The 27,759-nt window shown below is 34.0% G+C and overlaps 1 protein-coding gene across 1 annotated transcript; it reads right to left on the reverse strand.

The window, feature by feature from the left end:
- Positions 1 to 2,396: 2,396 nt before the first annotated feature.
- On the reverse strand, positions 2,397 to 27,738 carry LOC133791806 (formin-like protein 20). The gene is made up of 6 exons (XM_062229721.1): positions 27,527 to 27,738; positions 27,046 to 27,144; positions 26,861 to 26,902; positions 26,448 to 26,528; positions 26,306 to 26,356; positions 2,397 to 2,495 (listed from the first exon to the last, which is right to left on the reverse strand). Exons 1-6 carry the CDS (start codon positions 27,563 to 27,565, stop codon positions 2,397 to 2,399), a joined length of 411 nt encoding a protein of 136 aa, XP_062085705.1. The 5' UTR covers positions 27,566 to 27,738.
- Positions 27,739 to 27,759: the final 21 nt, after the last annotated feature.

Consider the following 27,759-nt stretch of genomic DNA (forward strand, 5'->3'; position numbering starts at 1 on the left):
TAAAAAAAAATGAATAAATGAAGTTGTGGGTAGTGTAAAAGATTTTCTTGAAGGTGAGTTATATTTTGTGGTTAAAGAGTGTCAGTGGTCTCTTGAATACACCATTAATCTGTTCGAGGGTCTTTGTATTGCTGATGCACACTAGTATGTTGAATAACTAGAATGAATCTTTATTGATACCAAAACCAGATTACAAGGGGTTCCAAGACTTATTGACCTTGAATTATATTTCTTATGAGAATAGTTTCATTCTTGTTAGCATGCAGTTTTATATTTGCTGCTTATCTTTCTCTATTTATTTTTCAGAGAGTTTGAACAAGTTCCCTCGAAGGACTAGTACACCATCTGGGGTTCACAATCAAGCACAACAAGCTGAAGAATAGCTACAACATCAGCAACAGCAGCAACAACAATAGCATCATCCAAACTATAGTTTGAAGTAAAAAATGTTCAAGATTATAAAACTTTATTATGTTAAGCTTTCAAATTTAAGTTAGAACTAAGATCTCATGAAGTAGACACATTCATGGTTTGGATTAGTTATTGTTTAATGTAATACTTATGGTTTATCAATCTATTGAGAATTACATTTTATGATTAATTTTGATTTTGTTTATCAAAATACAATAATGAAAATCTTTTAATTAAAAAAAACCATATAAGTATACTTATCAAAAAATAATTTAAAATATATTATCCACACTAAAGTAACAATTTTATTACTATATGTTATGATTTAAAAACATATTATAAGCGTAAAAAATCATTATGGTTTATATAATATAACAAACTAAAAATGTTATCAAAATAATCAAATGTAACAGTTGAAAAGTGTTATGAAAAAAGTATAAGATTAAACTTCAAATTTATAACCAAAAACTCTATCTAAATGTTATTATTTGAATATTATAGCAACTAAAAATGTGTTATTGAATAGTTTAAGATAACACCGAACATAACATTCAAATACTGTTATAGAAAAGACTGGACTTTTAATAATAGGGGCTATGTTAGCATTTTCAGAAGCGTTATCAATAGTCCCGGCTAGCTGTTTTTAAGTGTTATGAATACTGTTTTTTCTTGTAGTGACATAAGGTAGAGGGTATTCTATTTCATTGTCATCCATCGCCTTGTGGTGGTCATTTTGGGGGAGCACGTACCGCTGCCAGCGTTTTACAATCCGGGTTCTTTTGGCCTTCTCTATTTAAGGATGCTCATGCTTATGCCGCTAGCTGTGATCGTTGCCAAAGGGTTGGAAGTATCTCAAAAAGACATGAAATGCCCCTAACCAATATACTAGAAGTTGAACTGTTTGATGTTTGGGGGATTGATTTCATGGGCCCCTTTCCACCCTCATATGGAAACTTGTATATCTTGGTGGCTGTTGATTATTACTACAAGAAAAAATGCTTTTAATAACACCGAAAATGTGTTATCAAAACATACGATAACACTTTCTGATGTGTTAAGACCGACTATGTTATCGTACGTCAGGGTACTTTACATAACACTTTATCAGTGTTATACATATGTGTTATTGTATTGTCAACGATAACACAATTTCTGTGTTATTTTAATATATAGATAAGTGTTGAATTATGTTATTTATAGTCGATTATATAACACTTTTTTTGGGTTATACTACACTTTAGTATAACACGTTTTTTGTGTTATACTACACTTTAGTATAACACTTTTTTTGTGTTATACTACACTTTAGTATAACACATTTTTTGTGTTATACTACACTTTAGTATAACACATTTTTTGTGTTATACTAAACTTTAGTATAACACATTATTTGTGTTATACTACACTTTAGTATAACACATGTGTTATATTAGCTTAGAGAAACATAATCTTTTTTTACTTACACAAAACTAGGGAAACAAATATGAAAGTTGAAGCCAAATAAGGTAACATAAATAGATTTTTATTAATTACTCAAATGTAATTACAATATTTAGTCTACTAGTCTAGGCTTAAGAAATCATATTACAACATAATTTATGCCCAATTCAGATTCCTTTATCACTAAATACAAAACAACAAATGTATACAAAAATTAGTGAAATACATTCTTCCATTCTTTGCATCAATATCTCGATGGCTTTGCAGTTTCTTTGAAAGTGTTATGCTTCAAGAACAGGTCAGTAAATGCACCCTGAAGTTCTTAACCTCTCTATCTAATTCACTTGATGTCCTTTGCATGCAAGATCCTAGAAAATGGAGTAGGATCCACCAAAAACTGAGATAAGTCTACAGATCAGTGCTTGAAGTATCATACAAAAATAAAACTGTAAAACCCACATAGCTCTTACCATTTTCTGAAAGTTTTTTCAAGACTACAGTATGTATTTCATCTTTTAGATACCACAAATTGTCAACAGCAGCAACTAAATTTCTATGACTAGAATTGCAGTCCCTTGGTTCAAAGTATTACCCAGAAAAAGAATTTTCTTCATAATATCTTTTAATTTGAGGGAATTCCGGACCTATTAAACAGAGCATAAAACTACCCAAGTCAAAACAGATTCTCAAAACCGCATGGAAGAATTTAAGTAGCACAGGCACTACACCAAACACCCATTACCATAACACATCATTATAATACTATTTAAAAAGAGTTATGGTATATTATCAAAGTTTCAGGCGGCAAATAAAATAAAAAGCGCCAATTTTCCCGTGTACAGTAACTCTCCTTTCCCGTGTACCCATTTCCCCTATACCCATTTCCAATCTCATTTTCTTCAATCTTTCTCCTCCTGCCCGTGTCTCATTTTTCCTGGTATACCCATTTCCCTTTGACCCATTTCCCGTAGACCTATCTCTCTCGGTCTCTCACTCCCCTTCACGGAAGACAAATCCTGAGAAGAGGCACATCTCCTCTCTCTCGGATCTCTTTCTCCCACCAGACCTCTCTCCTTCCCTCTTTCTCTCTCACCTGTCTTTATGAAGCCCGACCTTCCCTATCATCGGCAAACTACGCAAATGGCAGGGGCTCGTGGGTCTTGTGAAAACGACGGGCTCAGGGTTGTGGGTGGCTTGGTCTCACGGAGGGGGTGGGTGGCTTGGTCTCGCGGAGGGGGTGGGTGGTTCGGTCTCACGGAGGGGGTGGGTGGCTCGGTCTCGTTGAGGGGGTGGGTGGCTCGGTCTCACGGAGGGGGTGGGTGGCTCGATCTTGCAGAGGGGTCCGAGCCCCCTCTTCTTTCTTCTTGAAATTTTGGTAAAATGTGAATTTCTCTAATTAAATTATTTATTTATTATATCTTCTTGAGGTGTAATTCTTCTCCTAACATACATTTCTTGTGTTGGTTGATTCAGACTAGCTTCCATATGAAACTGTTTGAGGGTGGTGAGTTAGACCGTAACCGAATACCTGAATCAGCTTTAATGGCACGATCTTGCAATTTGGAGAGATGACCTAAAGAAGGTTAGTTTCTAGCTTCACTTATTTTGCATTTAAACCAAATATGAAGGTGTTTTACTTTTTGTTTGGTGTCAGAGCTTAAAACACAATCCCAATCTAAGTTCTATTCTTTACAAATTAATTTGCTTGTTTGGCTTTCAAGAAATTGCTACCAAACCCCAAAGTGAATCAAAGTGGAAGCAGCTGGGAGAATTAGCTATGTCCATTGGGCAGGTATTCTCTTTCATTTATTTTTGATGAGAAGGATTTAAAATAGTATCCCCTTTCATCTCACCCTTTAGTTCACTCGAGTACAGCTTCCACTTAAATACTTATCTTTACCCATTATGTTTTAAAATATTTAATGTGTTTTACTTACCTATGGAACTGCGTTCACATTATCTTTTAGTCATTATGTATGCACAAGAGGCATCTTTTTCTTTGACATGAATATTGTATCATGAAGCTGATAGTACAAAGAGTAATATAAGTTCAAAATTTCAGATAAGTGGCCTACTTTTGAACATTTCATGATGAAAATGGAAATATAATTACATTTTTCAGGATTTATGTTTCAATTAAAAAGCGAATGTCCCTTGTGCTTTTTCGAGTCATCACATAAATGCATTTTATTTCCATCAGCAATGAGGTGTTTGCTAGTGTGCATTATTAGGACCACTGATTAATTATTATAGGAATTTAAGGAGCATGTTTATGATATAATATTTTGCTATTTTTATGATTTTTTAGGACTTTATTTCAGAACATGGTGACAAGTTACCTGGAAGGTTTACTTGAATATATGCATGATAAATTGTCTACTTTTTAGGTTATTCTTCTTTTTTTACAAATGTTAGTCAGCCATTTACTATTTTGAGCTACTATGTTGTTGCAAGTTGCAAATTATCAAGTTATATCATCGACTTTATGCAATTTCACGTTTTATTTTGTTTTAATCTGTTTGTTCCTTTGGATCCTTTTTTATGAATTGTATGGCTTGTCTTATGAAAATATCAATGGTATTTTGTGTGTTTCTTTGTGTATTAATAATCTCCTGTGCCTTAATCGTTTGCACAGTTAGAATTGGCACACCTATATAATAGTAGATGAGTATTTTTCTTTATTTTGTCGCTGTTAAAAAAGTTGAGAGGCAACCAGAATATTTGTATTTCAATACCATGTGAATAATAGTTTTATTATACAGAGAATAACTAAAAATTAATCATTTTTCTCGTGTTCAATTTGCCAGCGCTGGAAATCAAAGCTTTTCATCTAATGCCCCACTGATTGAGATCTTTGATGCTCAGATTGTCGTTCCAGATGTGAGTCTTTTTCCTTTTTCTTTTTGCTTTGTATAAATGTAGTTTATTCATTAATTGGGTGCTTATCATGAATGGATACAAAATATTTTATTTTTATCATTTCTCTAGTAAATCGGTCTTTAGTGTTTTTGATTCCCATCTTTTCAGTATAATGAAAAATATAGGTTGGTCAATCTATGAGAAGCAATTTGGTATTTGTAACTTGGTCTAAAAATGAAGTGCCAGATTAGTGTATTATCTTTTTCTTTTTAATGAATATGCATCATATTGGTACTCATAGGAATAACAACAAGATTTCTACTCACAATTCTCTTTTCTTTCTGTTTTGAACTAACACTACCAATTTTAATTCTAGAACTTATATTTTTTTCTCTTGCATAATTTCCCAAGCACTGTAATAGCTTGTCTTTTGAAACTTCGAATTGATCATGGTAGGCCTATTAAAATCTTGCTTGATACTATGACCCATGAAGAGGTGGATGGTGGAACCTCCAGTGGTGAAGAGACCGGAGAAATTCTGATTCATAGTGCTGACCAGGTAAAATTCTGAAATGGATAATTTTTGCTTGCTGTTATATTGACGTTTCTCTTCTTATTATGGCTTGCTTATTCACGAGGTAGCCAATATACTTAGCAGTTATTTTCTGTTTTATTTATGTGTCTTTGTTCCTTGCTTTGATTTTGCATTTATGTGATAGATTGCAAAACTTGGTTATGTACAAGCTAAAAATCAAGGATTCAATATCACAGTGGAGTGATTTCTATGACACATGGGTCCTTTTTTTAACTTTTAAAACAATTGCATCTACATGTGACACTTGTTGAACTAAAAAATTTCCCTCTTGTTTAAAGATTCAGAGTGTATTTTTTTTCATTATGCTTGTAAGTTTAAAAATTGGGATGGCAATCAGGTGTTTAATGGAGTTGTTGATAAAAATTCAGGGGTGTTTTTAAGCTTTCCTTGGTTCTATTTATGTTTTGTTATGACTTGTTTAGATTGAGAATTTAGGTTTTGGGATTTTGAAAAATGGTTTCACTATCTCATTCTCTAGTTGTAATTCTGAAAAACTAGTTTCAGATCTTCTTTGGATGCTGATTCAAGTGACATGCATTTGTTTTGTTCAAACTGAAATCAAAATCCTATTGAAAAACACAATATTATGTTCTACAGATCTTTTTGCTGAATTCCAAATAAAATAGAACATGAATAACTTGTATAGGGTAATTTGATGTGCTCTCAGCTTTATTTTGTTTTCATGGGAGTTTTTGATGTTGGTTCTTTGCTAGGCACTTATTTTTGCGAAAGAATTAACTATGCCTGGAAATGGAGAGAAAGAGTCAAATTTGAGCAAGAAAAATGCTCACAAACTCAGTGATTTATAAGGTAATTTCTCAGTTTTTGTTGGAATAAATTAACAAAGAGCAAGCCATTTTAGCCTTTGATGTTCATTACTTAATTGGTATAACTAATGAGAATACATGACAAACTTCTATATCTGTCTTTGTTCCTTGCTTTGATTTTGCATTTATGTGATAGATTGCAAAAAAACCTTGTTATGTGCATAGAGGGAATCATATATTTTGAGAATGGTTTATTTATAGTTTTGCATTTTGAGAATGGGATTAGTCAATGAGTAATGATCTTGAAATTATTACGAGGTCGTTGAGCATGGTCTGGGACATCTGCCATTTACAAAAAAACAGGTGGTCACTCCAACTGGTAAGCTGATAGTCAAATGGAATTTTTTAGTTCTTTGTCCCTTTCAGTTTTCTGTTTTCATTTTTAATGGGTTCCTTCAGCTTATATGTGAAAAATTACTTATCATATTGTAACTTTTCCTTTTTTCTTTTTTTAAACAGGAAATTTTTTAGCATATGAGTAACATTAGCTTCTTGTCTGAATGTGAGGGCATTAACTGTTTAGCCTCAACAATTAAGTGCCACTACTCATATTAGAAAAGCAAAGCATTATGTTGTCAGTACTGCAAATCTCTAAAAAGGAAAATCTAATATTCACTGTCCTAATATGACAGTTTAGGACCCATGCTTCATATGCATGTTTGCTGTTCAAAGACTAAAGTTAGTTTATGCTGTATAGCTGATACCTTCATTATTTTGTTTTCTTTTTCTAATTTTGATTTCGCTAAGAGAGTCCAATTTCTTGAAACTGTAATTGCTGATAGCTAATTTACATCTCCTGTCTTTCGCAGAGTCCGTGTATACTGGTGTAGATTTCTGTAAGAGATTATGTGGTGTGTCTATAATCAGGAGGTAATTTCGTAAAGCAATTGTGGCATGTGTTTTTTTGTCAGTTTTTCATATAAATTTTATATTTGGAAGCAAACTCTAGAGGATTTCTGTAAGAGCCATATTCTGTCAGAAGTGAATCATGTCTTGTTAACAGAATGATTTTTCAACTGGTTACAGGTCTTTCCCAGGGCTTGGACAACAATTTTGATTTCTCTAGACAATAGTGGCATGTGGAACCTTCAAATAGACAATCTAAACTCGTGGTATCTAGGCCAGGAAACGTACATTAGTGTAGTAAACTCTAAGTTTGTGAGAAGAATTGCAGAAGCAGCAGAAAGTAAGTTCAATTCAATTTCGTTTTTTGGTTTTAGATATGCAACACGCATTTTATTGATTTTTCCTCTTTTTTATTTCTATTTAATGTGATAAACATTTCCAAGTCTATACTTTAAAACTCACTCTGTTTGTGTTCTTGCTTATACATATATATGTATATGGCAGGACTGGATGGTGGAGTGTATTCAGGTTTCACCTATGGACTGGCTGAAGCCTTGAGGAGCTCATGATTGGCTGGTGGAATGGAGAGTATGTCTAATACTCCTAAGTACCTTCGAGATGTAAGGTCAGACCATTTTTCTTCTGGAACTGGAAAAATTTGAAGCTTAATATTTAACTCTAGTCTAGTTACGAAATGGTTCAATGTGCTCAACTTGGTCATGTATAGCAATTAATTATTAACAACTCAAATGGACCGTACATGAGTCTCGGATCTATTGCAGCTTCACTTGATTGAAAAGTGTGTTTATATGGTATTAGTGGTTTTTGATTCAACAAGCAAGACTTGCTTTAATAAATTTTTTTATTGTACATTTATCTAAACCCTTTCATTTACCTTTATGACGAGATTTTTAAGTTTATTGTATGTGTTTGACAAACTCATTTGTATCAATTTATTGCAAGAAAGTCTCCATAAACCAGTCTGACTTGCATTCTGTTTTTAGAAAAGGATCTCGATTAGGACATGAACAAATTATTGATGGCATGCTTAAAGATGGCCTGTGGGATGTCTATAATGATTTTGGAATGGGAGTTTGTGCAGAGATATGTGCTGAACGATATACTATCTCGAGAGAAGAGCAGGTATTGTTCTGCAAAGATTTGTTTGAATGTCAAGTAGAGAGTATAATGATCTCTAGTCTACTCAGTTCTGAAATCAAATGAACTCCTTCAGACTAATATGAATTCTCTTAACTAATTCATTTTTCTGCATGTGCTAGTTTAGTAACCATTCCCAAAAACCATGCATCTAAATAGCTGGAAGAGAGATGTAAATTGGAAAACAACAAGAAACTATACATTTCCAATATTCAATTTCATTCAATATGTTTCACCATAACACATTAGCTTATTTAATTATTTTCATGCTCACGGGACTTTTTAACTGCAGGATGGCTATGCTTTACAAAGCTTTAAGCGAGGAATGGCTGCACAAAAGAGTCAATTTTTTTTTCAGCACATAAATTTTGCATTTGGTATAATTTCTCTCATTAAAATGTTTTTGTTCTTTTCTGCAGAGTGAGTATATTAGCTAAACCTTTTTATTAGTTTGTTTATATTTGGGGTTTGCTTGATTTCCATATTTAATGTTTTCAACATTTATTTGTTTTGACTTTAGAAGATCTTTTTATCTCACACACATATACACTCATACATATAAATATATATTGTTAATATTTTCCTTCTGTTTTTCAGACATCGTGCATTAGTTTCTCTCTAATTATTTACTCATGTTAACACCTATTAGGAGTTGATGCCTGGAGGTGTAAATTACCCTGTTCGTGCTTTTAAATCTGTCGGCGGACAACCTATTGTCATTGATTCTGCCAAGGGCTCTCACATGCGGGATATTGATGGCAATGAATACATTGATTATGTTGGTTCATGGGACCTGCAATTATTGGCCATGCAGATGATGAGGTTCTGTTCTTTCTTTCAGGAACTGGTGAGCTTTTGGCATTTTTCTTATCTCATAATTTTTAAAAAATTTTGTTTTTGGACTTGCATTTCTGAGCATTGAGATATATATAAATGATAAGAAGGCATAATTTTGTAAGTGTATTTTTTATTTGTCTTGGCTTATTTTTTTTTGGATTTGAAATGGGAAAGAACTAAAATTGTTTGATGGCCAAAGACAGAATAATCTATATATACATACATATACTATATATATACTATAGTACTCTCTTGCATATCCTCAAAGTTGGTCAGCCGTAGATTTTGATGGCTAGAATTTGCCACTAATATGAATTGCTGTGTTTTTTGACTTTGGATTGAAGTTTTAGTGCCATATTGTGGATACGTTCCTCTGTTTTCATGTGATTTATTTTTTATGCATCTGGTTTGAATTTAAATTCTATTACTATTGATCCTAAATTAAGTTTATGATTTCATGGGTTGTGTTGAAATGCCTATTCTCAAGTGTTCCCTCATTTGCTTCTGCCTTATTTTTGTGCATGCATATTTAATGCTTATTTCTATTCTTGCTTGTTAATTTATTGGAACATATATAATACAGTACTAATTGAATATATATATTTATATATATTGTTCTGAGAACACTCCTTGCACTCATGTCCATGGTATGTTTTTGCTTGTGTATTTCTCTCTTGTTTTGGACATTTAGGATTAGCTAGTTAGATTAAGTTTATTTTTCATTAAAAATATTAATTTATAATAGAAAAACTTGTTTTAAATAATTGGGTGAATATTTTATAATGTTATTTAATGGTGATCATATTTTATTTTCTCTGTTTATGACATTTTAAATATGTTTTTTCTTCTTCTATTTGTTTAGTGTACATTATTCTATATTAAAAATATCCCCTTTCCATTTTCTTTATTGTGATTTTAAAATAAATTGTAGAAGTTATGGAAGGATTGGTGCCAATTACCATTTAGCTTTCATTCATATTTGGGCTTGCAGCAATATTGAAATAACAACCACATGGAACTAATGATTTGATCTGACCCAATGATTTTGATCCCTTATTGGGGTGCTTTTGGTGCACTTTTCATCAACTAAAACTTGTTATGGATTCACTTATATGGGTATTTTGGCTAACAGTAAGCAATAGTGTAGATAATTCTCTTATCTTGTTGGTACATATTGACAGAGTTTCAAGTTCTGCAATCAATTCTTCTAAACATGCATTTTGACCATTGAGCATACAAACACATTTCACAACCTGTTTTAAGTGGCATATTTTGGTTCTTTAGCAGTTGGTTTATATGTTTATACTTAATGTTTTATACTTATTTTTGCTTCTATTTTTGTGGGTATGTGTAGTGCACCAAATTTTTTTTTTTAGATTATTTAAATTTTGTGCTTTATTTGATTTAAATATTAAGTGTGATGAATTGTTTTATTTAAGTGTTGTTATTTTATTTAATTGTTTATTTGTTTTATTTGGTTTTTTGTTATTTTATTTAATTGTTAGAAATGTTTTGGTTAATTAATTTAATAAGTGATTAATTGTGTAACATGTTATCTTACTATTAGTGTTACATTTTATTTAAGTGTGACAAATGAGGTATTTATGTGAGCTATGGTGGAATGCACTAAAGTGCATGATAGATAGTAATGCACCCTAGTAATTTAGTGTGTGCTAGTGCATGGTAGCATGGTGCACATGTGTAGATTTTTTACACATTTTAGGTTTCCTTATTTTAGATTTAATTGAGTAATTTATTTATAAAAAAAAAAAAGAAGAAAAGAAAATGGAAATGAGGAGTGGGCGTGTGACCTAGTGGGAATGGAATATTTCCTTAAAATGGTAAAAAAATCAAGACTTGAAGACCATGATCATTTGGGGATAGGCATGATCATATCTTATCTCTTTGTATATTTTTGAAATAAAGAAAAATCAAGGAAAATAAGAGAGAAATGGAAACTTACCTTAATATTGTTTGGGGAGACTTTATGAGAGGATTTGTGATAAAGGGGCTAAGAAAGGAGAGAAGAGCCATTGCTCTTGTGTGTGTGTGTGTGGCTGCCGTGACCTAGAGAGAGAGAGAGAGAGAGAGTGGCGTGTAGAGAGAGAGAGAGAGAGAGGAAGAAAGAAAGAAAGGAAGAAGGAAGAAGAAAGTGAAGAGGAACCCCCTAGAGTATGTCTTCTTGTTTTCTCTTTTACGTAATCTTTTTATTTGATAATATGATTTTGATTGTGTTATTTTCTTGTGTGTGTTTGGGTCTTTCCTTCTCTTCATGGTGGCTTTCCCATAAAAACCCTAGGCTTGAACAAGGGTGTGGAGTTTGTGGTATTGATCTTTTGTGTTCTTGATTCTACAATCAAGAGAGGTAATGGTCTTTTCCTTAGCCTTATATTGTTTTTGGTGGGTTGTATATGAGGTTTTGCTAATGGTGCTAATGGTTGATTTTGGGTAGGATTGATGTATAGGATTTGGATTTTTTGTGAGGGCATGATTTGTGTTTAAGGGTTGTGATGTTGATTTTGCTATGCATAAAAAAATTGTTATAATCTATGAACACTTGTAAGGTGATTTCGGCCTAGGTACACCCAAGGGTGTTCTTGATATGTTGTGTGATTTACAATATGTTTGATCCATGTTTTAGGATCTATGATATATGGGTAAGAGAATAAGTGGTAATCTTGATATTTTGATCATGAAATTTTGTTAGATGCATGTTATATTTTGAATGATTAAATTATGAGATGCATGAAAATAATGATAGAAATATGCTAGGTTAAAATAAGGCATATGTGAATATGGTATAAATTTACTATATGCTATTTTTATTGAAAAGGTTTTGTTGGTTTTCATAGAATTGCAACAAATGATTTTAAAAGGATTCATGTGATTATGTTAGTAGAATCATGCATATTATAAGAGCATAATGAGATTATAGGCATGAATGATTTTATGTAATTTTTGAGACAAAAGTTGAGTTTTACAAAGAATTAAACTTGCTGTTTTTTTTTTCAAATAATTGGGTAAAAGTTGATAAAAAGATGAGTTGCATGCATAAATAATGTTCTTGATGAATATGTTAATTTTTATGAAATTAAAAGAGGATTTTAAGTCTCATGTTATGATATTTTACTCAATTAATTTCCTACAGAATTTTTATTGAATTTTGAGAAAAAAATGAGTTTATAAAATTGAATATGGTGATTTTAATGATAAAAAATGGTTGCTGGAATTTTGCAATAAAATGTGAAGAAAGTTTCACTAAAAATGAATTTGATTAATTTTTGGAATAAATTATTTTTCCTAAGTTATGGTAATATTGAAAAATGATATTTTAATGGTATGAAATGCATATTTTGATAAATAATGATTTTTCTTTATTTTGATTGAGAAAAATATTTAAACTCTATTTATTTGTGATTTTTTAATAAAATAAATAGTGGCTGAAAGTTTGTTTTAAAAAGGTTAACAATTGTTATTAAATTGTCACATATGGGTTTTTACTACTTAGAAACTAAGTCTTAAATAAATTAAATCAAAATGTATTTTTCCACACTTAAAATATATTTTTCACATCATTTTTGTAACACAATAATAAAATATATTTTTCTAAAGAAACATGTTAAAAATAGGTATTTTAATTAAATCCAAGCTTGTTGGTTAATTCTTGGTAAATTAATATTTATTTAATGAAAATGTCACATATTTTATTTTGAGCTAAAATAAAATAAATTTATAAAATAAAATAAAGTTTTTGAGAAATTTAATCAACTTAGAAATTTTAAGAAAAATAAAGCATGTAATATGTCTATTGATTTTCAAACAATAAAAGCAAGAAATGTAGAATTATCGTTTTTGAAAAACGTCTTTATTACGCAACGTTCCCACGTATGCATGTTACATGCAAATCAACTTTTACGTCCAAAATCATGATTATTATTCAAATATGTAATTTTTATAAAACAATCATGTTAGTAAAATGGGTAGAACGGGCATTATTCTTTTGGCGATAATTGCATGTTTTAGTGTAACTGTATTCATGAGTGCATGGCCCATGCACACATGAGTTGTATGGAAGGGCAAAATAGTAATTTTATGAACCTAAGAAACGTTATTTTGATTATGATATAGGCTCGTTGAAAAGATTGTGAAATTCTTAGCTTGGACCTGAGGTAAGGAAGTTAGATAGATTTTATGATTTTTATGCTATGAATGGTAAGGCTGTTATATGAATGAACTGTTATGAAATTATGAATGCCTTAATGTGATGAAATGTTGAATGTGATATGTGTATGGATGTTAGATACATCAAACAGAATACGATGTTAGATACATCAAACAGATTTCGATGTCAGATACATCGACCGAGTTACTAAGGACATTGAGACGTGACTCCTAGGGCGGACGCGCCGAGGTTATTCAAGGACCAGTGATCTCCTGTTTACCTCATAGGGTGACATGGACAACTAGCGTTCCATGCTCATCATGTATGCTGTATGATTGTGATATGATGATATGTCACATTTATGTTATGATATGTTGATATGTCACATTTATGTTATGATATGTTGATATGTCACATTTATGTTATGATATGTTGATATGTCACATTTATGTTATGATATGTTGATATGTCACATTTATGTTATGATATGTTGATATGTCACATTTATGTTATGATATGTTGATATGTCACATTTATGTTATGTTATGATGAAATGTTACGATTATGTTATGATATACCATAATGTTTTTAGATGAACGTTAGTATTTGGTTGTTTGTTGTTTTTCTTACTTGCTTATTTTCTTGTACTTCTTTACTGGGCTTTTAGCTCACCCCCTTACTTTCCTTCCAGGTAGCAAATAGGATTTCTCTATGGCACGCGTGGTGACGTGAGGAGTTCTTCATCATGGGGTGTATGGCGTGGGGAAATCCTATGGACGATAAAACGATCAACGTAGAACGCCATTTAAATTATGTTTTGTTTTAAGGGACTTTTTCCTAAATTATCAGTGGGACTCTGTTATTTAACTTAATTGGTTTTCTTTGAACTCTGCATAAAAACCTATGTTTTATTTTAAACTTATGGCGCCAACTTGCATGATTTTAAATAAGTCCCCCTGAGACTTTAATAACGGATGATATTCTTTTATAAGCTATGTTATGCCACTATTTTGTAAGTATTAGTTTAGGGCGTTCTTTACAAATGGTATCAGAGACGGTTGTCCATGTTTTCCAAGGACCCCCCCCCCCCCCATACACGGTAAAGATGGGAAAATCTCACTTCACCGCGTCGTAAGTATTTGCTTATGTGTTATTACTTGTTTCTATTTTATTTAATGTTTCTATTTGTTAACTGCTGTAGTAAATATGCCTCCTGTATTAAGATCAACAAAGAAACAATTGATTAAGGAGATTCGTGCAATTCCTAAAGTTGAGCTTGACGAGGACTACTACGATTGGAAGGTAGTGGTCCTAAAGACGACGAAAGAGGTTTGCGAACGTATACAAAGAATGATGAATAAGAGAGGAGCTTTGCTTTGGCCCATAGAACAATACTGGGTAATGTGTGAGGCGTTGTCAATGTACCCAGAGGCTCTTTTACAGTTAAATCAGTCATGGAATAGCGTTGTGATAGATGACATGGAGTTTAGCACTATGGAGTTCACGATTCGCGACTTTCTGGTAAGTTACGAACTAGATCATCAGGAGCTGGTATTAGTAATGACGGATGATGGCGAGATAGAGGAACGTTTAGAGTCGATATATGACGTGGAGGAAGTATTGCGTGCTATACCGCGTCCGACCCCGAGGATGGAAATTATGGCAAGCGCGCCTGACTATTACCACATTCCGGAGGACATATTCAACTATGATTCAGGGGACGAGTCCACCGTCGAGGACTAGAGTCCACTTCGTGATCGTCGCATGGGGATGCCAATAAATAAGATGGATTAGTAATAATTTCCTAAGACTTTAAGGAAACATGTTTTGGTTAATTAAACACTTTTTGGGATTTTTTAATTTTGGAATATTTTAAATGCTATGGATATTTTGTTTCAAATTTAATGGTGTGATGTGAATGCATGATTTACAAATATCCATCGATATGCAAGTTCCTTCCTTACGATTTTTCCTGTGATTGCCTTAGAACATCATCATGTCAACCAGAGGAAGAGGAGGAAGGGGAAGAGGTAGAGGCAAAGGAAAGGGTGCCTCCACAAGGTCTGAAACTACGACCATCCCTGATGTTGAAGTGCCAACTGTTCAACCTGCAGCTCCAGCAGCGCCAACTGTGGACCTGGCTGCAGAGGTGGCAAGGCTAAGAGAAGAGTTGAGACTAAGAGATGAGGAGCTAGCGCAAGCTAGACAAGCACCACAGACATCTCAAACGCACCCTATACCTCAAGTACCAGTGGCACAACCGCAGCCGCCAGTACCACCACCTGCACCACAACCTGTAGCCTATGGGTTTGAACCAGTATATGAACGCTTCAGGAAACAAGCCCCACCGACGTTTGAGGGGAAAGCTGATCCAATGGTGGCAGAAGATTGGCTAAGGTCTGTCGAGGCTATTTTTGATCATATGGAGTTAGATGATCGCCAAAGGGTTTCCTGCGCAGCTTATCTACTTAAGATGGATGCACGTATTTGGTGGGACGTGACTAAACAGACCCATGACCCAAATACCATGACTTGGGCGCAGTTTGTCCAGGCATTCAGTAAGAAGTATTATAGTCCAGCGGTGCTAGCAACTAAGGTTGATGAATTTATAACTCTGGTTCAAGGGAGCCTTTCGGTCACCGACTATGCACAGAAGTTCGATCGATTGGCCAAGTTTGCCCCTGAAGTGGTGCCGACTGATGCAATGCGAGTTCAGAGGTTTGTAAAGGGACTCAAACCAATGATAGCAAGGGATGTTAGGATGACCAGCGCTGAGGTGGCCAGTTATGCAGAGATATTGGATAGAGCTCTTGAGGCTGAATATTTGGAGGATCGAATATGGAAGGATAATGCCGCTAGAAGAGAGAGCCACCGCAACAAGAACTTTCATGAGAACAACAAGAGAAAGGCTATCGAAGGGCAGAATAGTGGGGTTGACAAAAGGCCTAGACCTCCAGTCCCGAACAGCAGCAACCACAACTCTCAGAACCATAACAACCGCAATAACCGCTTCAATGACCGGAACCGTGGGAACCAACAGGGCAACCGAGTTGAGCATCCTACCTGCCCTAAATGCACAAGGAAACACCCAGGAGAGTGTCAGGCCGGTACCAACAAATGCTTCAAGTGCGGCCAGGCAGGACACTTGCGGAAGAATTGCCCACAATGGAAGGCGGGATAGAATACCAATAACAATCTGGTGCCAGCAAGAGTCTTCGCCTTAACTCAGAACGAAGCGGCCAATAGCAATACCGTGGTTACAGGTTAGCTCCCTATATCTGGTACAATGTGTAGAGTCTTAATTGATTCCGGAGCAACTCATTCCTATGTTTCCATGAATGTGATTGATAGACTGAATATGCCTTGTAAGATGTTTGCACATAACTTTAGTACATTATTGCCATCGGGAGATATGATGTTGTCAAATAAGTGGTTACCGTCAACACCTGTAACGGTAGAAGGTAGAGAGTGCCCAGCAGATCTCATAGAACTGAGTATACTGGATTATGATGTCATACTCGGCATGGATTAGTTATCCAAGCATGGGGCTACGATAGACTGTCGAAAGAAGATCGTAGAGTTCAGGCCAAAGGAAGGAGAGGCTTTCTCCTTTAAAGGTGATGTAGCAGGCCTTCGAACACCCATAATATCTGCACTGGAAGCGTGGAATATGATGCAACATGGATGTTCGACATTCCTTGCCAGTGTAGTGGATAAGACCAAGGAGTCAGAACTAAAGCCAGAAAATGTTCACATTGTTTGTGAGTTCCCGGAGGTGTTTCCCGAGGAATTACCAGGACTACCCCCAGACAGAGAGATCGAGTTTGTGATCGAGCTTGCACCTGAAACTGCACCGATATCTAAGACACCCTATCGAATGGCGCCAGTAGAGTTAAAGGAACTTAAGAACCAACTACAGGAGTTGTTGGACAAAGGATTCATTAGACCTAGCCATTCGCCATGGGGAGCACCAGTCCTATTTGTGAAGAAGAAGGATGGGAGTATGAGGATGTGCATTGATTATCGAGAGCTCAATAAGGTCACCATTAAGAATAAGTATCCTTTGCCTAGGATAGACGACCTTTTTGATCAGCTACAAGGGGCTTCAGTATTCTCAAAGATTGATCTGCGGTCTGGGTACCATCAGTTGAAAGTGAAAGAGGGAGACATACCGAAAACAGCCTTCAGAACTCGCTATGGACACTACGAATTCTTAGTGATGTCTTTTGGACTCACCAATGCCCCAGCAGCCTTTATGGATATGATGAATAGGGTATTTAAGGATTTCTTGGACAAGTTCGTAGTAGTGTTCATTGATGATATCCTCATTTACTCAAAGACCAAGGAGGAGCACGAAGAGCACTTGAGATTGACTCTAAACAGATTACGGGAACATCGGTTGTACGCCAAGTTCTCTAAATGCGAATTTTGGCCGGAACAGGTAACCTTCTTAGGGCATATAGTCTCCAAGGATGGGATTGCAGTAGACCCATCAAAGATCGAGGCTATTAGAGACTGGCCCCAGCCAAAGAATGCCTCAGAAGTTCGGAGTTTCTTAGGGTTGGCAGGTTATTACAGAAAGTTTGTCGAGGGTTTCTCGAAGATCGCTACCCCGTTGACCAACTTAACCCGGAAACATCAGAAGTTCGCATGGACAGAAAAATGTGAAGAGAGTTTTCAGACCATGAAGGATAAGTTGATTTCCGCGCCTATCCTTTGTGTTCCCACTGAGGGCAGAAAATTTGTGGTATACTGTGATGCATCAAAGAACGGTTTGGGATGCGTGTTGATGCAAGAAGGGAAGGTGGTAGCTTATGCTTCCAGACAACTCAAGGATTATGAGCAGCGGTATCCCACTCATGACCTTGAATTGGCAGCTGTAGTATTCGCACTCAAGATATGGAGACATCACCTGTACGGAGATAGGTGTGAGATATACACCGACCACAAAAGTCTGAAATACTTTTTCACACAAAAGGAACTAAACATGAGACAGCGGAGGTGGTTGGAATTAGTAAAGGATTACGATTGCGAGATTCTATACCACCCAAGCAAGGCAAATGTAGTTGCCGATGCTTTGAGCAGGCGGGGACATGGGAGTGTCTCAGCACTGCATGCGATAGAGATGCCTCTTCAGAAAGAGATCATAAATGCCAGGATTGAAATGGTGACAGGAAGTTTGGCAAACCTCACATTGCAATCCTCCTTACTAGAGCAAATCCGAGAAGGACAGAAATTGGATGAAGCCTTGGTGAAACAAGAGGCTTTGGTACAAGAAGGTGGTAACAGCGATTTCACGGTGTCTGATGGTGGATTGCTAAGATTCAAGGGTAGGATTTGTGTACCTGACAGTGCTGAAATTAAGGAAAGTATCATGAAAGAAGCGCACACAACTCCTTATTCCTTGCATCCAGGATCCACGAAAATGTACCAAGACCTCAAGGCACTATATTGGTGGCATGGAATGAAGAGGGACATTGCTGAGTTTGTGGCTAGAAGTTTGACATGCCAGCAAGTCAAAGCGGAACACCAGAGACCAGCAGGGTTGCTTCAACCGCTCTATATTCCTGAATGGAAATGGGAGGATATCACAATGGATTTTGTGGTAGGGTTGCCTAGAACCACCAAGCAGCACGATTCAGTGTGGGTGATAGTAGATAGACTCACTAAGTCTGCTCATTTTCTGCCTGTTAAGACCACATACTCGGCGGATCAATATGCTGACTTGTATGTTAGTGAAATAGTGAGACTTCATGGGGTGCCAAAGTCGATAATTTCTGATCGAGGGTCAGTTTTCACATCGAACTTTTGGAAAGGGCTACAGAGAGCTATGGGATCAAGACTGAAGTTCAGCACTGCTTTTCATCCTCAGACTGATGGCCAGTCTGAGCGAACTATACAGATATTAGAAGACATGTTGAGGTGCTGTGCGTTGGACTTTTCAGAGTCTTGGAACCGATATCTACCTCTAATGGAGTTCTCGTATAACAACAGTTACCAATCTACCATAGGGATGGCTCCCTATGAGATGCTTTATGGGCGTAAATGTAGATCTCCTTTGCACTGGGATGAAGTTGGGGAGAAACGGATTTTAGGGCCTGAAGTAGTTAGTGAGGCCAGTGAGGCAATTGAGAAGATACGCCAAAGGATGCTTACTGCGCAGAGTAGGCAAAAGAGCTACGCTGACCTCAAGAGGAGGGACATTGAGTTTGTGGTAGGCGAGATTGTTTTCTTGAAAATCTCGCCGATGAAAGGTGTGATGCGTTTTGGAAAGAAAGGGAAGTTAAGCCCTAGATATATCGGTCCATTTGAGATATTGGACAGGATAGGGCAAGTTGCGTACCGTTTGGCATTGCCCCCAGCATTAGCTGAAACGCATAACGTCTTTCACATCTCGATGTTGCGTAAGTATGTGTTAGACTCCTCTCATGTGTTGAGTTACGAGCCGTTACAGCTGAAGCAGGACTTGAGTTATGATGAACAGCCTGAGCGCATTTTAGAGAAGGGAATCAAGGAACTGAGATCCAAAAGGATTCCACTAGTCAAGGTCCTGTGGAAGAATAGTACGGAACGAGAAGCAACATGGGAGTTGGAGGATGACATGAAAGCAAGATACCCTGAGTTATTTGGTAAGAAAGAATTTCGGGACGAAATTCCTTTTAAGGAGGGTATATTGTAGTGCACCAAAATATTTTTTTTTAGATTATTTAAATTTTGTGCTTTATTTGATTTAAATGTTAAGTGTGATGAATTGTTTTATTTAAGTGTTGTTATTTTATTTAATTGTTTATTTGTTTTATTTGATTGTTTGTTATTTTATTTAATTGTTAGAAATGTTTTGGTTAATTAATTTAATAAGTGATTAATTGTATAACATGTTATCTTACTATTAGTGTTACATTTTATTTAAGTGTGACAAATGAGGTATTTATGTGAGCTATGGTGGAATGCACTAAGGTGCATGATAGATAGTAATGCACCCTAGTAATTTAGTGTGTGCTAGTGCATGGTAGCATGGTGCACATGTGTAGATTTTCTACACATTTTAGGTTTCCTTATTTTAGATTTAATTGAGTAATTTATTTATATAAAAAAAAAAAAGACGAAAAGAAAAGGGAAATGAGGAGTGGGCGTGTGACCTAGTGGGAATGGAATATTTCCTTAAAATGGTAAAAAAGTCAAGACTTGAAGACCATGATCATTTGGGGATAGGCATGATCATATCTTATCTCTTTGTATATTTTTGAAATAAAGAAAAATCAAGGAAAATAAGAGAGAAATGGAAACTTACCTTAATATTGTTTGGGGAGACTTTATGAGAGGATTTGTGATAAAGGGGCTAAGAAAGGAGAGAAGAGCCATTGCTCTTGTGTGTGTGTGTGTGGCTGCCGTGACCTAGAGAGAGAGAGAGAGAGAGAGTGGCGTGTAGAGAGAGAGAGAGAGAGAGAGAGGAAGAAAGAAAGAAAGGAAGAAGGAAGAAGAAAGTGAAGAGGAACCCCCTAGAGTATGTCTTCTTGTTTTCTCTTTTACATAATCTTTTTATTTGATAATATGATTTTGATTGTGTTATTTTCTTGTGTGTGTTTGGGTCTTTCCTTCTCTTCATGGTGGCTTTCCCATAAAAACCCTAGGCTTGAACAAGGGTGTGGAGTTTGTGGTATTGATCTTTTGTGTTCTTGATTCTACAATCAAGAGAGGTAATGGTCTTTTCCTTAGCCTTATATTGTTTTTGGTGGGTTGTATATGAGGTTTTGCTAATGGTGCTAATGGTTGATTTTGGGTAGGATTGATGTATAGGATTTGGATTTTTTGTGAGGGCATGATTTGTGTTTAAGGGTTGTGATGTTGATTTTGCTATGCATAAAAAAATTGTTATAATCTATGAACACTTGTAAGGTGATTTCGGCCTAGGTACACCCAAGGGTGTTCTTGATATGTTGTGTGATTTACAATATGTTTGATCCATGTTTTAGGATCTATGATATATGGGTAAGAGAATAAGTGGTAATCTTGATATTTTGATCATGAAATTTTGTTAGATGCATGTTATATTTTGAATGATTAAATTATGAGATGCATGAAAATAATGATAGAAATATGCTAGGTTAAAATAAGGCATATGTGAATATGGTATAAATTTACTATATGCTATTTTTATTGAAAAGGTTTTGTTGGTTTTCATAGAATTGCAACAAATGATTTTAAAAGGATTCATGTGATTATGTTAGTAGAATCATGCATATTATAAGAGCATAATGAGATTATAGGCATGAATGATTTTATGTAATTTTTGAGACAAAAGTTGAGTTTTACAAAGAATTAAGCTTGCTGTTTTTTTTCTTCAAATAATTGGGTAAAAATTGATAAAAAGATGAGTTGCATGCATAAATAATGTTCTTGATGAATATGTTAATTTTTATGAAATTAAAAGAGGATTTTAAGTCTCATGTTATGATATTTTACTCAATTAATTTCCTACAGAATTTTTATTGAATTTTGAGAAAAAAATGAGTTTATAAAATTGAATATGGTGATTTTAATGATAAAAAATGGTTGCTGGAATTTTGCAATAAAATGTGAAGAAAGTTTCACTAAAAATGAATTTGATTAATTTTTGGAATAAATTATTTTTCCTAAGTTATGGTAATATTGAAAAATGATATTTTAATGGTATGAAATGCATATTTTGATAAATAATGATTTTTCTTTATTTTGATTGAGAAAAATATTTAAACTCTATTTATTTGTGATTTTTTAATAAAATAAATAGTGGCTGAAAGTTTGTTTTAAAAAGGTTAACAATTGTTATTAAATTGTCACATATGGGTTTTTACTACTTAGAAACTAAGTCTTAAATAAATTAAATCAAAATGTATTTTTCCACACTTAAAATATATTTTTCACATCATTTTTGTAACACAATAATAAAATATATTTTTCTAAAGAAACATGTTAAAAATAGGTATTTTAATTAAATCCAAGCTTGTTGGTTAATTCTTGGTAAATTAATATTTATTTAATGAAAATGTCACATATTTTATTTTGAGCTAAAATAAAATAAATTTATAAAATAAAATAAAGTTTTTGAGAAATTTAATCAACTTAGAAATTTTAAGAAAAATAAAGCATGTAATATGTCTATTGATTTTCAAACAATAAAAGCAAGAAATGTAGAATTATCGTTTTTGAAAAACGTCTTTATTACGCAACGTTCCCACGTATGCATGTTACATGCAAATCAACTTTTACGTCCAAAATCATGATTATTATTCAAATATGTAATTTTTATAAAACAATCATGTTAGTAAAATGGGTAGAACGGGCATTATTCTTTTGGCGATAATTGCATGTTTTAGTGTAACTGTATTCATGAGTGCATGGCCCATGCACACATGAGTTGTATGGAAGGGCAAAATAGTAATTTTATGAACCTAAGAAACGTTATTTTGATTATGATATAGGCTCGTTGAAAAGATTGTGAAATTCTTAGCTTGGACCTGAGGTAAGGAAGTTAGATAGATTTTATGATTTTTATGCTATGAATGGTAAGGCTGTTATATGAATGAACTGTTATGAAATTATGAATGCCTTAATGTGATGAAATGTTGAATGTGATATGTGTATGGATGTTAGATACATCAAACAGAATACGATGTTAGATACATCAAACAGATTTCGATGTCAGATACATCGACCGAGTTACTAAGGACATTGAGACGTGACTCCTAGGGCGGACGCGCCGAGGTTATTCAAGGACCAGTGATCTCCTGTTTACCTCATAGGGTGACATGGACAACTAGCGTTCCATGCTCATCATGTATGCTGTATGATTGTGATATGATGATATGTCACATTTATGTTATGATATGTTGATATGTCACATTTATGTTATGATATGTTGATATGTCACATTTATGTTATGATATGTTGATATGTCACATTTATGTTATGATATGTTGATATGTCACATTTATGTTATGATATGTTGATATGTCACATTTATGTTATGATATGTTGATATGTCACATTTATGTTATGTTATGATGAAATGTTACGATTATGTTATGATATACCATAATGTTTTTAGATGAACGTTAGTATTTGGTTGTTTGTTGTTTTTCTTACTTGCTTATTTGCTTGTACTTCCTTACTGGGCTTTTAGCTCACCCCCTTACTTTCCTTCCAGGTAGAAAATAGGATTTCTCTATGGCACGCGTGGTGACGTGAGGAGTTCGTCATCATGGGGTGTATGGCGTGGGGCAATCCTATGGACGATAAAACGATCAACGGAGAATGCCATTTAAATTATGTTTTGTTTTAAGGGACTTTTTCCTAAATTATCAGTGGGACTATGTTATTTAACTTAATTGGTTTTCTTTGAACTCTGCATAAAAACCTATGTTTTATTTTAAACTTATGGCGCCAACTTGCATGATTTTAAATAAGTCCCCCTGAGACTTTAATAACGGATGGTATTCTTTTATAAGCTATGTTATGCCACTATTGTGTAAGTATTAGTTTAGGGCGTTCTTTACAGTATGTTTTATTTAGGGTTTTAGCTCACATTTCTTGAGGAAAAAAAGGGATAATAGTTTAGTGTTGGTTTGGGTCTTGATTCTTATTTTCTTCTCTGAGATGATGGATATGATGTTTACAAGTCAACAAAAGGAGAAAGGGGAGGTTTGACTTCTTGATTTTAATCTATAGTCCACCATATATCACCTTTATCCATATATCATCAATCCCCAAAAAATTTAAATACTACTTTTCATACAAATTATTTGTTCCTATCAATAGGCTAAAGAAGCATACCTATTGAACTGACTCCTATATATATATAAAAATATATTTTTATAGTTTACTCTTTTTTACTATCACTATATTGCTTCATGTCATAAAATTTTCTCTTTGCAGGAACTTCTTGCATTCTTGTTGGATGGACTGCATGAGGATTTAAATCGTGTTAAATGAAAACCTTACATAGAAGCAAAGGATTCAGATGGTCACCCAGATGAGGAAGTTGCCGTTGAGTGTTGGAAAAATCACAGGGCCCGGAATGACTCATTGATAGTGGATGTTTGCCAGGTGAGTGGGAATTAAAGTCTTCTTTCTTGAAAGCTATATTTCTTCTTTCCTTGAACCATAAGCATTTATTTTTTCCTCTACTGGTACAAAAGTATTTTCTTCTCTTACAATGTTTATATGTTAATGGTCAGGGTCAATATAAGTCGACACTGGTTTGCCCAGCATGTGGAAATATTTCAATCACTTTTGATCCCTTCATGTATTTGTCGTTGCCGCTACCTTCAACTGCAACTCGGAAAATAACCGTGACTGTGTTTTACGGCGATGGAAGTGGTCTTCCTATGCCATACACTATTAGTTTGCTAAAGCAAGGTTGTTGTAAAGATCTTAGTGAACAACTAAGTAATGCTTGTTGCTTGAATGTTGATGAGATTCTTCTGTTTGCAGAGGTAAATTTGGTTTCCATTGATATCTGCTACAATTTATTTTATTTATTCCCTTAATTTTAGTTCTAGTGATTGAGTAACTGTAATTTCGATTGCCAGGTTTATGAACATAAGATTTTTTGATATTTGGAAAACCCCTCAGAGCTATTGGCTCCAATTATGGAGGATGACCATATTGTGGCTTATAGACTTTCAAAAAACGTCGTGGGAAGATCCAGAGTTGAAATAATTCATCGACCACATGAAAAGTAAGCTTGCATCCCTATCCTTATGTAATTGGTAAATAGCACTGGTAAACATGTGATGTACAAACTGGTGTTGCCAATCCATCTATTGAAAAATAGCTTTAACTAAGTAATTTCAAAAGGGGATTATAGTATCAATTAAAATAATTATTGGCGTTACATAAGTAAGACTTGTTCATTAAGAAGCTGAAGTCCGCATGAATAAAGTTCAAGCGCTCCAAGTCAAGTGTATACTGGCTATATTATCTGCTTTTGAGAAATATGTGTTTTAATTTTTTGTATCCTAGTCATTTTATGTCTTGGATCATCTATTCAGACTGCTTGTTAGACTTCTGCTGGATTTCCTAACTTAGATAGTTGGATTTTTCAGGTGCCCGTCAGACAATGTTAAGGGTTGTCAGGGAAAGGTATCAGTACCCCTTTTGTTACTTATTTAAAAGAGCCAATATGTGGAGCCAATGTTGAAGCCGCTGTTACTAGATTGTTGTCACCTTTGAAGAGAACACGTCCTTCAGTTAAGCTCCAGAATGGTAAGGAAAATGGATTTGAAAAAGAGGTTATTGAAGAACCATCAAACAGCTACAATTCTAAGAACCTGTCAATGGATGATGCAAAAGTATTGGAAAAATCCAGCGAAGCGTTATTTCTTTGTGTTGAAAGTAGTAACTTTTAGACTCCTTGAATACTTAAAGAATATTTTGTTGTTGATGACAGTGTTGAATGTTTTAAACTAAATTGTGGATTGTTAATTCAATGTAGAATGTTCTTACTTTTTGTTATTTGAAAATCAAGTTCATTTGATGATGCTAGTATATATTAGAAAGCTAATTTTAATTATATAAAATAATTTAAAATATAATAGAATAAATTAGTGTTATATAAATAAAATATATAACGAGAATTTAAACATATCTAAATATAACAATAATACGAAAATTGAGTTATAATATCTATTACAATAACACTTTTTATGCAAAGAATTATGTTATGAAAACATCATTATATAACACAAATAATGTGTTATACTAAAGTGTAGTATAACACAAAAAATGTGTTATACTAAAGTATAGTATAACACAAAAAATGTGTTATATTAAAGTGTAGTATAACACAAAAAAAGTGTTATACTAAAGTGTAGTATAACACAAAAAAAGTGTTATATAATCGCTATAAATAACATAATTCAACAGTTGTCTATATATTAAAATAACACAGAAATTGTGTTATCGTTGACAGTACCATAACACATCTGTATAACACTGATAAAGTGTTATGTAAAGTACCCTGACCTACGATAACATAGTCGGTCTTAACACATCAGAAAGTGTTATCGTATGTTTTGATAACACATTTTTGGTGTTATTAAAAGCATTTTTTCTTGTAGTGAGGGATCTGTCAATACAGTACAGATATCAAATTCTGCAAGAAAAAATTCATCATCAGGAGCTGCTTACCTCTTCACATGCAGAGTTCACAGTGTTCAAACTCTTTTTAAATTCTGAAATCTGTAAGACGATGAGAAGAATTATACAATATAGATTGTAATAATAATAATATTTTAACCACCAATGAAAAGCATAAAAAATATCACCAAACCTGACAGTTGAGCTGAATCTTGAAAGAGAACACTCGCAATTTTGATTCCACTCTAGGAACTTTCATCAACTCCATAAAATACTGAAATATTTAAAACATAACAAAATAAAAAATGACCTTTTGGGACTATTCCGGCCATGATAGAATTCAAAAGGTATCTATATGCTCTCAAATTGACAAGTAAATAGCTAAATTTAAACTGGACAATAATGATGTACAACAGTAGTAATTCCAAGTTTCTATTACATAAATTGTTTTTCTTTTAAGTAAATAAACAGAGGGAAATTAAAAGAAATAAAGGAGTTTGTAAGAAACTAATAAAATAAATCAATAAGTTCAAAACATTTTACTGTTGTGTACTTTAATCATAGAAAGTCATTCATGGACAAGAAAAGATGAATAATGCTTCTTACCTGTTCACACTTTCCCAGGCTCTCCTTGTCACCTGTGTAACCCTGATAATCATATATCATAAATGGTCATAGCCAGCAACAGAAAGAGTAACAGAACAAGTCATAATGCTGTATTTTGAAAGCTGAATTACTGACTTGCTAACAAACTGGTAAGGAGCACAATGTAACTTGCATTAAAGTCTCACCTTGAGAAGTTCCATCTCTTCTTTAGTAGGACAAAATTTTATTAGATTTTCCACCTGTTCAACATCTAATACTGATTCATCCATCGCTAGCACTGCAGCCTGAGAAGATGCATGCCACTAGTGTTAAGTAAACACAAAAAGAGTAACCAAACATGTTATTGTTCCATATTATCAAAACCTATAGAGGAAAAAGACTTCAAAAATATGTGAAACGAAAAAGGATAAAAATTATCCTTATATTTCATGTTTTGATCTCGCAAAATCCTAAATATGTGTTGTTTTCAGTCCCAGGCTGAAAGTACCGATTGCCCATACGTAATGAAAGAAAAATAGACAAATCAAATTAAGTTAACCAACCCATTATCACAGGATTTCATTTAAGAATTCTATATCAAAGAATCTGTATCCACATTGAAGAGATAAAACTATCCATATCTCCAGATTATTCAAGTAAAAATAAGATCTTCAAGTAGAAGTTTACCATCATATCAAGAAGCGGCATCTTAACTTTTGTGAGCATAATTTCAGTGTTGTTTGCCCTCCTCAGGTCAATCTAGAGGATGTAACATGGAAACAAATGGGACAGAAGTAACATCATAAATATCAGAATGCAAAAGAATAAAAAGAAATATCAATGAGAAAGGAAATCCTTTTTTACAAGGACACTGAATCATTCACGAAATGTATCTAACAATTGTAACAAGATCAGAAAAG

This window comes from Humulus lupulus, chromosome 7 (genome assembly GCF_963169125.1).
Source record: "Humulus lupulus chromosome 7, drHumLupu1.1, whole genome shotgun sequence".
NCBI lineage: Eukaryota > Viridiplantae > Streptophyta > Magnoliopsida > Rosales > Cannabaceae > Humulus > Humulus lupulus.

Bases quoted from the DNA above. Each gene is read 5' to 3' on its own strand.
- LOC133791806 (XM_062229721.1), bottom strand. From the start codon at position 27,565: ATGCTCACAAAAGTTAAGATGCCGCTTCTTGATATGATG. The intron at 27,145-27,526 runs GTAAACTTCTAC...GCATCTTCTCAG, and splicing joins TGCCGCTTCTTGATATGATG to GCTGCAGTGCTAGCGATGGA. The intron at 26,357-26,447 runs GTTTGGTGATAT...ATCGTCTTACAG, and splicing joins AGATTCAGCTCAACTGTCAG to ATTTCAGAATTTAAAAAGAG.